Source organism: Dipodomys spectabilis, unplaced genomic scaffold, assembly GCF_019054845.1.
Source record: "Dipodomys spectabilis isolate Male_0828 unplaced genomic scaffold, ASM1905484v1 ptg000095l, whole genome shotgun sequence".
NCBI classification, from domain to species: domain Eukaryota; kingdom Metazoa; phylum Chordata; class Mammalia; order Rodentia; family Heteromyidae; genus Dipodomys; species Dipodomys spectabilis.
Window position 1 is genome coordinate 5,085,251 of NW_024870772.1, and position 15,613 is coordinate 5,100,863.

At 33.3% G+C, this 15,613-nt stretch overlaps 1 protein-coding gene across 2 annotated transcripts in view; it reads left to right on the plus strand.

Annotated features, from left to right (window-relative positions):
- The window catches only part of Dach1 (dachshund family transcription factor 1), a 381,247-nt gene that overhangs the window by 320,113 nt on the left and 45,521 nt on the right, over positions 1 to 15,613 (plus strand). For both annotated transcript variants that reach the window (XM_042685761.1, XM_042685760.1), the window contains one exon: positions 13,604 to 13,755. In XM_042685761.1, coding sequence (XP_042541695.1) covers positions 13,604 to 13,755 — 152 coding nt within the window. The remainder of the gene's footprint in view (positions 1 to 13,603; positions 13,756 to 15,613) is intronic.

Genomic DNA, 15,613 nt, shown 5'->3' on the forward strand with positions numbered 1-15,613 from the left:
ACAAGACAGATTAAGAGATGGGGAAATCACATTGGTCTATATTAAAGTTTTTCAAGCCACTGGAAATGAGTTCTCAGATAATGAGAGGGCATTTATAGCTGAATTTTTTCTGGTCCTCAGAGAAGACAGGTGATCAATAAGTAAATATACTAATATAGTTAAGATGTTTTGAAACTGTTGAGAGACACCTTTCTCAAAAAGAGTAAGAATCTCCTTAATACTGATCATGAGGGAAATTCTGGAATCATAATTTACTTTGCCTTCCAGGGAAATGTACAAGAATTGATAGGAAATGTATACTCATTTCCTTGCTCATGTAACTGTATATTTACAATAAAAAAAAGAATAGATGGGAAGATTTCTGTATACACATATAGATACAGTGTTTTTCTTTTCTTTTCTTTTTCTTTTTTTTTTCTTTTTTGTTGGTTGTAGGACTTGAACTCTGGGCCTGTGCACTGTCCTTTAGCTCTTCAGCTCAAGGCTAGCACTCTACCACTTGAGCTATAGTGCCAGAGTATTTTTTACATTGTCTCACAATAAATAAATAATAGAAAATTAGAAACTATATTGGTATTTGGAGGACTGATTCTAAAGTGGAGAGAGAATTTAGAACCCTGCTGTAAGTTTTGTATTAGTCATAATTCTGTGACACATACCTCAAGTAACTTATATGGAGAGAAACTTTATTCTGGCTCACAGTTCCAGAGGTTTTGGGCAATGGCTTCTTGGCTTCTTCATCACTTTGGAAGGAACATAATCAAGTTGCTCACCTCATGGCACCTGAGAAGGAAAGAGAAAGGAAGAGTCCAAGGTCCAAATATTTCCCTGAGAGGCATTACTTCCAGTGATCTTCTGTCCTTCTCCCAGTGTCATCTCATTTCCACCTTCCAATTGCTTCATGGGCTGATAATCAAACCTTCAACACATGGTTTGGGAAACATTTAAGATTCAAGAAGTTGGAGAAAATAAGTCATTTTCCTCCAATGTTATCTCTTCTTCCATATATTAAGAATTTCAGTCCATTAGGCCATATCCTAATGGTTTCACAATCTGAACTTAGCTATTTCCCTCCTCTAATTCAAGGATGTCTTCAACTGCTTTGATATTATTCCTCAGATGTTTGTTAGAGTGGCTACTTTATTGTACTTGCTTTTTATTCATAACTATTTCTGGAAGGCAAAATTTCTAATTTGTCTCTTTTATCACTACGCCAGTTGACAAAGAAAAATGAATTCACACTGCAAGTTACTTTCATTTCATAAAAATTACTGATTAAATTTAGTAGTTGGGAAAATAATTTTGTTCTATCATTTATTCATATTTGTTTGTTTATGAGTCAATTGATTGATTTGACAGTACTTGGGTTTTAACTTAGAGTTTCCTTCTTTCCAAATAGGAAACCTAATACTCGAGACTACCTTCAGCTCATAATTTCAGCCCATGATAATGAAGGAATATCAGCTTATTTAAGTATATGGTGACATTTTAAAAATTATTATTATGCTAATCACTGAATTTTACTGTTGTACATTAGCATTAGAGGGCAATATGAGTTTTCCATGTTTATCAGCCTGTAATTTATTAGTCTCTTGAACACAACAGGTCAGCCATAGGCTACAGAATCACTGCCACTATCTACATGAGCTCACACATTAGCTAACCCCTTGTGTGCTCTCTACACTAACCAAGCCCCTCTCACCTACAGGCTCTACACCTCCTTTCCTCACTACCCTTCTCTTTTTTTCTTTTTTTTAAATAATTTTTTATTGTGAAAATATTGTACAGAAGGGTTACAATTACATGAGCAAAGTAATGAGTATATTTCCAGCATTGTTGCTCCTCCTTTGTTTTTCCCCTACCATATCATCCCTCCTACCTCCTCAACTACAAACACCCCCAACACTCCCCCCCAAATTGTAAAGTTCATTTTTCAACATAGTATCTTGTACATACTATTGTTGCAATGGGTCAATCTGTATCCCTATATTTTGTTTTTTCCCTTCCCCTCCCTAAATTATGCCAACAGGGGTTATACCATGGGAGAGGGACATACAAAGCAACAAAAAAAATCAATGGTACCTTATAAATACGTTAGAAACAATAGCAAGGAAGAATAAAACACTTGTGTCCCTATCTTGGGGTTCATTTCGCTTAACATCATCTTATCTGAGCTTTTCTGCTTGTCCCAGACATGTACCAGTTATTGCAAATAAGGGAAACCATGGGACCTATGTTCAGCCACTTTGGAAAGTAGTATGGAGGTTCCTCAAAAGACTCCACATAGAGCTCCCCTATGACCCAGCAATCCCTCTTTTGGGCATTTATTCAAATGATCACAAACAAGACCATACTAAAGCTACTAGCACAACTATGTTTATTGCAGCATTATTTACCATAGCTAAGATAGGGAACCAATCCAGATGCCTCTCAGTAGATGAATGGATCAAGAAAATGTGGTATATATACACAGTGGAATTCTATGCCTCCATCAAAAAGAATGACATTGCCCCATTTATTAGGAAATGGAAAGGCTTGGAAAAAATTATGTTATGTGAACTATCCTTCTCTTACCAGGTTAGATTATTAGCCTATACTTTATTTCCTACCTGGATTACATAAGCTTTTCAGGATATTTAAACATTTCTAAAGGTCTATATGAATATGAAGTGTTTATGATATAACATTTGTAGTTAATAGAATATTTTAAGGGGAAAAAGGTTCATTTTGTTTGCCTATTTTGTTTTTGAGTTAAAAAAATGAAGCATCTGGGCACCAGTTGCTCACACCTGTAATCCTAGCTACTCAGGAGACTGAAATCTGATGATTGTAGTTCAAAGCTAGCCAAGACAGAAAAGTCCATGAGACTCTTCAATTAACCACCAGAAAACTGGAGGATACTATGGCTGAAGTGGTAGAGAGCTTGCCTTAAACTGAAGAGCTCAGGGACAGTGCCCAGGCGGAGTTCAAGGGGGAGGGGGAGGGGGAGGGAGAGGGGGAGGGGGAAGGAGGGGGAGGGGGAGGAGGGGGAGGAGGGGGAGGAGGGGGAGGAGGTGGTGACGACGACAAAGGGAAATAGCCGTGGTTTACTGTTTTCCTTAAACATATCACATCGAAATGCTTGTAATTATTATCCTATATATCTAATAACATCATTTTCATTTTCTGTGTCCCAAAGATTGAATGGCTATAAATAGGAAGTTAATGTTAACAGAATCTTAGGTACAATAGAGGCCTAAGAAGATACATTATATTTTTATGCTCTAAGAGTTGCAAAATAGCAGCTGTGCTGTTTAAGAATCCACTTCTCACCAAGAGAAGAATGCTGACAGTGACATAAACATACACTCTTAACTTTTTATATTTCCCTAAATCCTAAAAAATTAGTGCTCTCCTTTGCATTTTTATATGATGATGGCATAAAGCAGCTAGTTTTAAAGGAAAAAAATTGTAATCAGTAGGTAAAAGGGATATAAAGGTCACTTAATTTCACCTTCTGTCAATTCCTGGGGAATTGTTTCTGTAATAATATTCCTGACAAGGTGATAATCAAACTTTACACAGACACTGTCATAAGACGGCTACTTCTGCACAAAACAGCCATCAGTACTTTTAAAGACTTTTAAAGAAGCAAATCTTACTATTTGTATATAATCTCTAGTCGTTTTCTGCAAACTTAGTAGTTGTAAATATATTTTACTAACTAGGACAATATCAAAAATTTAAATTTAGAGTTTTGAATATCAAAGTAAGGTTTATATGATTCATTCCTATGTAAACTGAGTTCAGCAAAAGGGGATTGGCCTTACTGTAAGCATCAAAGGCTTAACTATCTAGTTTGTGAAATAAATTGTATGAGATGCACAGCCAATATGTGACATGCCAGGCAATAGAGTTGCCTCAACTCGGTGAACAAGATAGAGATCCCTCCTTTTTAATTTTTGATTTTGTTTTTGTTTTTTTCATATTAAACTCTTCTAAAGGAATTGAATTTGTTTGATTTCCATTTTCAATGAATCTGGTCACCTGAAATAGTCCTGTTAAGATATACCTGTACTCAATTGGTATCAATGCAAAGGGTATAAAGTGAGTTGCTTCAAGCCAGTGAAGTTAGGGTATAAAGTTATCAGCTTCTACCTCAGGAGAAATTCTCATTCACATGCCATGCACCTGTTTCAAGAGATTGTGGCAAGGGAGTTGTAAGTGAAATATTTATTTTTAAAGTTACCACAATATGACTACAGTTAAAATTTTGTTGAGTATCATGCAGTTGTTGTATTTCACAAATTATCTGACTTACAGATAATTGGTATCTAGCTGAGGACAGCATCTCAGCAGCCTATTGCATGCTAACCTATCAGAGAGAGTATTCCTGGTTGGATTTCCTGCAGGCCTATACTAGAAGATGTTGGAGTTTGTTTCTAGAACAAATATCTTTTTTTAAAGAAGGTATTATCACGTGTGTCTGTAGGAAGAATCCAAGTTAGGGGATCTTGGCTGTTTAGAAAGCCCCACTGTCTAGCTTGTAAGTAGTAAGGGCATAAATAAAAATGAAAGATGAAATAGAAAATGTCCACATTGTCTTCCTACTCTGCAATAAACCTTTTGAGTACTTGTTTCTTTTTTCATTTTATAAAAAATGATTTTATTGTCATTATGAAGGTGATGGACAGAAGGGTTACAGTTACATAAATCAGGTCAAGTACATCCCTTTTAGACAATGTCACTCCTGTCTTCACTCTCTCCTAATTCTCCCTCTCATTCCCACCCAAAGGTTCTATAGTTCATTTTCAATATATTGCCCATTGAGTACTACTGCTGCATTTATTCACTCTCCATCTCTCCATTTCTGTGGAGCACATGCTGCTTATATATATTTGAGTACATATACTTAATACATTTTTAATGGTGATGAATAATTTCTATTTTACTCCTTGGATGTTTCAAGAGCATAAGCCCTGAGTACAGGTCTGAATCTAGGCTACTCTCCTTACTAGCTAGATTTTCTTCACAAGTTAATTAACTTTTTTTTTTTTACCTCTATCTACTCATGTGTAAAATGAGGATAACACTAGTTTCAATCTACCAGAACTGTGTTGAGGATAAAATGAGTCACTGCACGCAAAATGCTTAGGACATTGTTTTGCCCTTATATGAAATGCTAAATCTGTACTCGTTATTTTGATAATAATGACCATGATCATATTTATGCCCTCGACTCTCTGAAAGAAGAAGGAGCTAAGAGATTCTTTAATGAGTAGTTTTATTTTTCTCTATTGACATTTCTTAGATAAAAATTGCCAAAACAAATGAAATTAGAATGATGAATATCTATCTGCCAACCCACAACTTAGTCTTTACAATGACCATCACAATGCCAACCATTTTCATATTTCCTTGACCCAATTTGTCCTCTTCCCCCAAGAATTTGAAATCAAATACTGGACATTAAATTTTTTCTTGATGTTATTTTTTCCTTATGCTTTCATCATTTATTTTACTTGGTATATATTCAGTATATGTCTCTTCAGGATAGGGATATATTACCTTAATCATAAACAAGTTACATTAATATCAGTCCTACAAAGTAACAGTTACCTATTAATTTTTTTCAGGCTTGGTATTTTTCCTACTTTTCAGATATGTATGCATGTATGTATTCATGCATATTTTTGGAGTTGTTTCAAATACCTTCCCTTGTGTATCCTTTATGCTTAAGCCATAACTTTTAAAGAAATAAGAATCTGCAAACGTTTAGTTTTGGTGTTGTGTTTTTTTTTTTTTTTTTTGATCAACAACTTACTTGTCTTTTTCCACCTTAAAAATAATGAATTTATTCCAGGTAACTTCTTACGTCACCTCAGATGTGTTAGAATTTCATGATAACTTTAATCTAAAACACATAGATGAATCAGTTTTAATAACTGACTGCTAATCTACTACTACTATTATCTATTGTAGAATAATATTTTGGGAAATGTTCTGTTGTATTCACTTAGAAACAGAATTTGTTTTCTATCTGAAGATGAAATGAATTAGAACTGGGCAGAAGAGAGGACTATCAAACTATAACACTCTGTAATAGTGCCCAGATTTTCTCTTCATTTTTGTTTTTCTTTTAAAGTTATATTAATTTTATAAAGGCCTTGGGTTTATGTGACAACTCCTGTTCCCTCCCCTTGAAAATTCTCAAAGCACATTTCAGAAACTCATTTTTGGCAGATGTAAATTTAAGTAAATTGGCCAAGGTCACAGCACAATAAGAGCAGAGTTATCAAGGGAATGCAGTTTCCTGCTTTTTCCACCATCCATGAAATTAGAGTAACTCCACCCCTTAAAATGAAAAGGTTTACTTTTTTTCTTTCTAAAACGATAAACTATAATTTGCAAATCTTTTTTATGCCATTAAGTCAAGCTTTCACAGGTTGTCTTTGGGGAATGTGAAATGTTTATGTGTGTATTATTCCACTACTATAGCTGCACGTACTACAACCCATACAATTTGTTTGGAAAAGGAGAGTGTAGTTTTTTGTTTGGGCTGAACCATCAGATTTCCTTTTTTATGCAGTACGACATGATGAAGAAGCCATCTGAAAAAGCAAAACTAGTTCACTTTCTACCAGCAACATAGACTGTAAAGTAGATTATTAAAGCACACAGAAATAGAAAATTAGATCAGAAGTGATGTTTTACTGTGAGGTCTTCTTTGGGCCTTATAAAAATGAGAAAGAACTAACCTTGTTCTATTTCTGAGTTAAAAAAAAAAAGGCCTTTGAGCAGGCATATCACCTTTAATTAGGTTTCTGCTTTTGGGAAGCATTTTACCAGCCCCCTTTCATTTATTTTTAATGATGTTATCACTAACAGGCAAACAGTCCCTTAATAAAACAAAAACAGTTTCTATATAAAGCCTAGTGTACATGTCCTGAGTCAGTCATCTAAAAACAAATGTTATGATTGTTTGCTTGTGCTCTTGGAACTCATAATGGCCCTACAGTGCAGATATGCAAAACATCAGCCTAGGAGACATAACTGCATCTGTTATGTCGCTTTCAGCAAAAGCTTTCCCATATTCACTTGCAGTATCAGCACTGAGGGTAGGTCTACAGGGCCATGGAAAAGACAAAAAAGGTCAATCAAATGGTAAATATTTTTTCAGCATAAACTAGGCCAGATCCTTTACAATCACTCATGATTTTCTACTTTAAGCAAGAAGCAGAGGTGAAGGCAAATGTTTGCAGGTTCTGTCAGTACATATTTGTGTGCTTGATATCAAATGCACACAAGGTAGATGTGTGCCAGTGGGTGTATATGTGCATGAGGTACGTGTAAAATTCCACTGCATTTTTTTGCCAAAAAATTCTAAGTTGTAGAGGGAATAAACATATTCATTACCCAATAATTAAGTTCTATTTGGGGTGAGTTTACTGTCAAGGCTATGTATGTTTAGAAATATTGGTAGAGAACTTGATCTTAGGATTTTCTGCACATGTGAATCTCTGAAATGCAAATTTATCAGCTAGAACTTTGAGACTGACTTTTAAAAATAATAGGAGAAAGTATACTTTCCTCTTAAAAACACAGTTCTTTGTGGCATTAGGTTATCTAATTTTCTTAAGCTATTATTTCTCCCATGGATTTCTTAGATAATTTCTTGGCCTCCCCTGAATTAGCCTTTACCCAAATCCAGTCCTCTTTTAACTCCAATTACTAAATAGAATCTCTTCTTTTTTTTAACTTTACTATTGGGTACCATTTGAATATTTTGTCTGGAACATAACCTTATTGAGATTATTATTGGATGTATTAAAAAACAAACAAAAAAAAACTTCTCAGAAGCATCCTCCTAAACCAAGATAATGTCCTCAAAGTTGACCTGTACTCAGTAGGATGGTTTTCTAGTCAAAGGTACTTTAAATTGTACTACCATGCTTCTGGTATAACTTCAAGATAGGGAGAGATTACTCATTTCTGCCCACTTGAAATCCAGCATTTGCTTCTCTTTATCTCATACATATAAAAAACCAAGTCTTTCCTCTTAATTTAATAAGAATTTACTCTGTGTAAGATAGCTGAGATTGTAAGAATTGATTCTCCCCATCTAAATAGTGGTCAGCATCTTAATGAAAACGATGTAAATGTTGAGGAATACCTACCGGGATAATATATTTGCATAAACATGTGCAATAAGAACTTTATAAATTAAGTTAGTTAAGTTGTTAATTCAGTTTGTTTTTAGCAAAATTCTTGCTCTCACATACTTGCTATATTCCTTCTCACATTAGCATCTTTACATTATTCACCAAAACTCAAAATACAGAGTAAATGTTATTTGAAGTATATCCACAAAATCCTCTTAAGTATCTTCCTCACAATCTATGCAATCCATGCTAGATTTTTTTTTTTGCATAGTTCAATATACATTTCCCAAAGACTTGCTGCCTCAAGAGGAATTGATGAGCCAGTTTATACTTCTTTACCCTTTGTGAATATAATTCTATCATAGTTATTAACTGTTCACCAAACTACTCATTGTTTGTCTATATAAAGCAACTAATGTACAGTGAAGTAATTCTGATATTATGATGATATGGCTTTAGCATAATATTTATTAGACAGAAATAATATAAAGACCAAGAGAATTTCCTTAATGCCAGAGTGAATTCAAATTTCCAATGAGATACTTATAATAGACTTAGTTATTCCATATACTATTTCTTCATACTTGATGTTAAAATAATATCTTATATTTTATAATGTTTGCATGTATAATTTAATTAGATTCAAACTGTAGTGTTTTTTTGTCTATAGTAACATTTGAAATAACTAAGCCAATTGCGCTAAAATCACTGGAATTTGGTAGAATCATGACCAGAATTATATCTGTCTCTAGGATGATTTGCTTTTAAATTTAGCATAAATGTGCTGCAGACAGGATTGTGTAATCAATTTTACTAAAAGTTCTCTAGCACTTTTATATAGGAATTTGAGAAGTACTCTTGAAATTAAATATAAATAGTAAGTCTTATTTCACAGTATTCCTAGGCTTTTTATATACATTGCAAGATTCATAGAAGTCTTGCCTATAAATTTGAATGCAACACTTCATATTTCCTTCTTTTCTGAGAAGTTGACAGTAGAAAAATAAATATATGACCATTTCCTGACCTAAGATTATGTTCTGGGGTCATAACATTTAAATTTATTACTGTTTTTTCCAATATTAAACTCAGAGTGCCTAGAATAAGGATAAGACAGCATTGGGATTATGACTGAGTTCAGGATAATCATCTATGTACCTTATGTCTGGATATAATTTTCAAATGACTTCCTCTAAGCACCAATATTTAATTTTAGATTACTCATGCACTTCAGTTATATAATTTGCTTCTAGAGTTTACAGAAACTCATATAAACATGTATTTCTATAAATTCATGATGGAAATTTATCAAAACAAAGTTTATATTTTTATTACTAATTATTCACTTCTTACTAGAAAATACCATGTTTTCAAATATTTCTATATCCTTCACGGTACCAACACAGACATACAGATTTAAGTTAATTTCATAACCATTAAATGTAGAAAATTTCTATTTATTAACAATATTATTTTTTTCATACTGACATGAGTAATTTGAATCTCTTTGAAATGGATGTATTTCTAAAAGAAAATGAGTATTTTCTTCTTGGAATTCACAATTTAATGAAAACCAATAGGGATTCACACACATGCACTTGAAAGAACATATAATTCAAATCCAAAGGGAATACTTTTGAAAATAACAACTGAGTTAGATTTTATTAACAGGAAAGAAAACATTTTAAAAGTAGAAGCCCATTACTGGTTTAAACAAAACTGTTCCTTAGGATATCCTGCTGAATTGTTATGTGTGATAAGATTGGAGGGGAAAAAAGTTTGTCTTTCAGAGGCATCAATCTTACTTACTGATGTTCATTTATGAGAAAAGTGACTTCAAATATGAGTAATACATGACATGAAGTGATGAAGAGAATGAACTATCATATTTTTATCCTTTACTCTTTTAATAATTGTATAAGATAAAATTGTGCTTTCTCTTACTGTCTATATTATTCCTGTTCATTATATGTTCTTATAATTGTGGATATATTTATTGTACAATTATTATATAATTATTGACAATATTAATAAACTTTTCTAGAAAAGAAATCATTTGCTAAATTTTAACATGTTCAGATTTTGCTTTAAACCCATGCTGTTCTTTGTAGACTCAGTTCAAAATCTTTATGAATTTAAAAATAACAGTTTGGGTAGCAACTTGAAACTTCTGAGGGCAACCTAACTTACTTCACAGTGGTTACCTCTTCTTTCATTTTTTCTCCTTCATTATTGTGTCTTTTCTTTCCTTCAAATCTCTTTTGCCTTTGCATTACAAGGCTAGTTGTCATTGAATTTAGAGCTCATCCTAAATCAGGATGAACTCATCTATTTTTTTTTGTCAGTCATGGGGCCTGAACTCTGGGCCTGGGCGCTGTCCCTCAGCCCTTCAGCTCAAGCTCTTCCACTTGAGCCACAGCACCACTTTCTGCTTATGTGGTGCTGAGGAATTGAACCCAGGGCCTCATGCATGCAAGACAAGCACTCTACTACTGAGCCACCTTCCCAGCCCCATCATAATATTCTTAATTATATCCTTAACAAAAAGCTTTTCTCAAATCAAGTAACATTATTAGATTTCTGGAATTGGATATGAATATATACAATGGTCTCCTTTCAACCCAAGTGAGCAGTATAAAGGAACTCCCTGGATAGTTCTTTTAAGTTTTCTTTTAATTTAATAAAAAATAAGAATTTATGGATTACATTGACAACTGATATAATAATCTAAAATCATGACATCTGGATAGCCAACATTCTGTTAGAGATAAACTCTTACAAGTCTGTACTCAGGCTCCAAATGGAAGATATTTTGTGAATGTATATTTTATCACAGCACCCACTTTTGAAGTCAACAGAAATTATGTGATATCAAAACTACCACATTCTCCGACTTTTCAAACTTTGTTGTAATCCTCCTGTAACATTTAGAATATCAAAGATCCCTTTTATTTGAAAACAAAGAGCCATTTTCTAAATCTTTACAGTCCACCTTCTTTTGAAAAGTGTGCATTGATCTTAAAAATTATCCCTTTTCTTCCAGTTTTAAGTAGTCATTTTTCTCTAAATTTGTTCCTTATCTATATTAAAAGTTTGATGTTGTATTTCCACCATAGAAATATTAATAAATCAGTACAATAAACAAATTTGTATCAAATTAGAGTCTATTATCATATAGCTAGGATTGTTGGACCAATATAGCATTCCATTGAAATAACACAGGAAAAAATATCACACATGAACATACATACACATACATTTCCCCACACACAAGAACTATTTTAATCCCTGACTAAGATAAACAATGTTTAATGACTAATAGCGGAGGGAAAAGTGTTTTACTATGTATAAGAATTGTCTGCTTAATACTGGGAATCTCTGTAGTCAACGTGAGTTTTCAAGACTTTTACATAGTGCATATTTCCTTTGTGCTCCCATTCATTATTTTCAGGAATTACTGGCTACCTGAATGTAGGCATAATGATGATTTAAAGACCAATGCTCACGAAAGCCAATTATAGACACTCACAAATGCATTCAATAAATAATCATGGGAGTGATGGAATTTATATTCAAATGTATGTGTATGTGTATTTATTCCTGTATCCATACATTTAATCCTTTTATCCTTGGGCAGTATTTAAGAATTCAGAAGTCATAGATGATAAAGCAGAACACAACCTCAGGTGGTCATCTGGTTCTATGCCTTTCTTCAAAAGACAAGCAATTATTATCACCATGATCTATTAAGCCACATTTTCTTTAGCATGTGACAGCTAAGGTGATGCTGATCAAAAAATATTGCTCCCCATTCTTAAACAATTTCACATGCACATAGATGTTTAACAAGTGTCTTTTCAGAGCTATTATGAGAAAACACTAGCAACCTTGGGCGAGTGGAGTAATTTATGACAGCTAGGCAAATGGCATCCAAAATCACCTTGCTCCTGCTAGCCATGGAGTAGCCCTACACTTGTCTAAGGTCTTTTCTAATCATGATCACAAGTATAATGAACAAAATATACAAATACATCCTATCTGCTTTAATCACTTACTACTTTTCCAGTCTCCTTTGCCAGTAAGTTAACAGAGGAGGAAATGGAAGGAGAAACTGCAGAGGAGTGAGGGAGTAAAAGTGAGAAGCATAGTTAATAAGAAGTCTGTGTTCTTACTTCCTTCTCCAACCTTCCTTTACTTTCAGTTCATTAACTACAAATGTGGAAAGATGAAGGAGATGAATTTAACCTGTTCTGACAATAGTGAGGGATAAGAAAGTATAGGAGTTTCTATAATAGTTCTTCCCAGATAGAGCTAATTGGAAAACATGTTGAGTAGTTGGGTGTTGTAATGAAATATGAAAGAATGATCATGAAGAACAGTGAATTCAAATTTTAGTTATAAGGCAAATGTGTTGGAGGTTTTATCCACTTGCAAAATTGAGAGATAGTATCAGGACTATGCAAATACATTATTCTGATTAATTTTCCTGCGGTAAAATATGAAGATATTTATAAAATTGAGAATCCTGCCCTGAATACATTTTTCACTTTGATTTCAATAAACTAAAATAAGCCACAGCTTGTATCTGTCTCATTGGAAATTACAAAATGGTTAAACAATAATCAGGTAGAAAGATTTCAGTGCCAAAGTAAAAATATTCATTTTGGCCTTGTTCTAAATTGCTTTGAATGTGGAGGTGTATTCAACAAGTGTAGTACATGCTAATTTATTTTAGTTATTAATTTAGTTTTCTAATTATTGCTCGGAACTTCTGTTTTATTACTCTTTCTTCAGAACCTATTCATTTTGTAAACAATTGTAGGTTTTCAGTATAAAAGCAAAATATGCTGAACTTCAAAAGAACTTAAAGTTCAAGGTCTCATGATTTAATGGTAATGAATAATTCGGTTATACTTTAGGAAAAAATATATTTAGATTCTACTTTTTTAACTCTGAAATGAAAGATTGTAATTCTAATTTGTTTTTAAGTTCTTAAGAATATATTTGGAAATATTCTTAACATAAAAAGATTAGTTAAGAAAAAAAAAACATTCTAATATGCAAAGCACTTCTCTTACATGAGGCCCTAGAAATATTCTATTGTCAATCCAAACAGCACAAACTAAAATGAGATAATTGGGAAGGTGCCCATAAAGTCAGCCTGAATATATTATCACAACTATATATGAGATAATATTTGTTTTAAAAAGATTCTATGGCACTGTAAACTCAGTCTCATTAGAGACTGCATTTAAAAGGCTTATAAAGTTACTCATTAATGTTATCTTGTTGTATCTCCACAGCTTTTTCATTAAAGAAAATTCAGCAGAAAGCATTTTCTCCTGATAGCAGGAACCAATTTGCAATAAATGTTCTGGAAACCACTAGGGAAGCCATTACTGAGGTCTAATAAAAACAGACAAGCGTAACTTGTTCTATATTTTTGTTTCAATCACATACAGATGAGACCCCACTTTCTACACCAACCGCAAGAGACAGCCTTGACAAACTTTCTCTAACTGGGCACGGACAACCTCTGCCTCCAGGTTTTCCATCTCCTTTCCTGTTTCCTGATGGATTGTCTTCCATAGAGACCCTTCTGACTAATATCCAGGTAGGCCTTTTGTTTTTGCAGTCTGCAAGAGAGGGACATCAAACACTCAGATATCAATATTTCTTTCTAAAATTCAACGTATCCCAACTAAATCCATTCATGTTATTGACTGGACCATGGTATTCAACTTTGTCCTAGTAATATATATTTCAATTTACCACACGAATAAAATTATTTTGAAAATACTCAACTACATATATCAAGATATATGAAATACTTAGATGAAAATGACATGGGCATTAAAAAAAACATTTTGCTTCCAATGTTCTCTTCATTGCCAGATACTGGGACGGATTTAGCTGTTTAAGTTTGTCTAGTTTACTAAATGACGGCACACCAGTTCTAATAAATATTTACATAACTTTAAACTGCAGGCCTTTCAGTGAGGAAATGATATGTTTATTCATTTTAAATATGTCTAGTATAGAAGAATAAAAAAGCCCCTCTTTCATAAATAAGTTTGTTTCAACTAATAGAGTTTCTTCAAAGAATAGACTTCAAAAAGCCATACAAAACTTTCCACGGATATCCTATGTGGTTGTCAGGATGTATATTTTACGTATAGTACATTATGAATCAAAAATACGTACAGTTAACAATAACATAGAGCATGGAGCCAAGATAATAAGAGTGTTTGGAATAGAAGAAAGCATGATTCTCTTGCCCACACATGAAGTGATCATGTGGGACCCAGATGGAGATTTTCACCATCTACTTCTCTGTAGTTGTACTCACTAACTAGAAGTAAGTATGAGCTTGCAGATATGGCTACCCATGTTTTATTTGAAATTTCTACTCCAACATTCTATCCTCAGTGATATTTTCCTACTATATTAAACTTTCTCCCAGTAGAAATGTAATTAATTTTATTTACCTCTCCAAGGACATAACAGAAGGCCTTTAAAAGTCTAACATATCTTCTCATCTATTAATATGGCATTTTTAATACTAATGTAATTAGAGTCTCCAGAACTGTACTCAACATTAAGGTTTTATATCTCAGTAATTGAAATAAGTCATTAATCCAGGCTAAACTTAATCATTTCCAAATAATTGATTATATTTTAAAATAAACACATGACGTTTAGCCCCTACATTTCACCCACATAATTGTTTTCTATGAGGTAAAGCTTTTAGTGAATGTCTTTCTGGTTAAATTAAATGCTTTCAGAAAACATTGCTCAACATTTCTCAATTTAAGAAAAGTAGGGGTATAATTTGTTTTCTTATGTGTGTAACTCCTTGAGAAGCAAAGGAAAAGCTCTTTGTGTGTTATCTTCATCAACTGAGAGTTCTTAAACCAAACCAGCGAGAATTAAATTCCCTTTCAGCCCAGGAGCCATATCTGGGTTTTGTCAATGTAAACAGGCATACCCCTCTGAAAAGTGGATTTACTCCTGTACCTTGCCCTATGCTAACCACCGCACTTCTTGGTAAACAAAAAGCGGGCCGCTGAGTTATTTTCACCCACCTACTCTATGCCAGGAACACTCTGACAACCAACATCACCTCAAATTATTTCCTTAAAAATGGAAAGAAAAAAAAAACAAAGGAAGTGAAGAAAACACGTTTACAATTCCCAGATTTTGACAGAATGTTTATTTATTGTACTGGCTCCAGGACTAACAATCTCCTTTCCAATTATATATCTTTAAGACCTAATTTATAGAGGTAAGGTTCAATAGAACCTAAATTATTTCTTTCTACTCTCAAATTATAATTGTGGTCTGATAAATTTAGAATACCTGTAATAGGAATGCTTCAACTAATCAGTGCTTGCTCATTTCAACCTTACACTCATGTACCCCAAAACATAGACATGTTATATATGTTTAATATACACAAACATGTATATAAA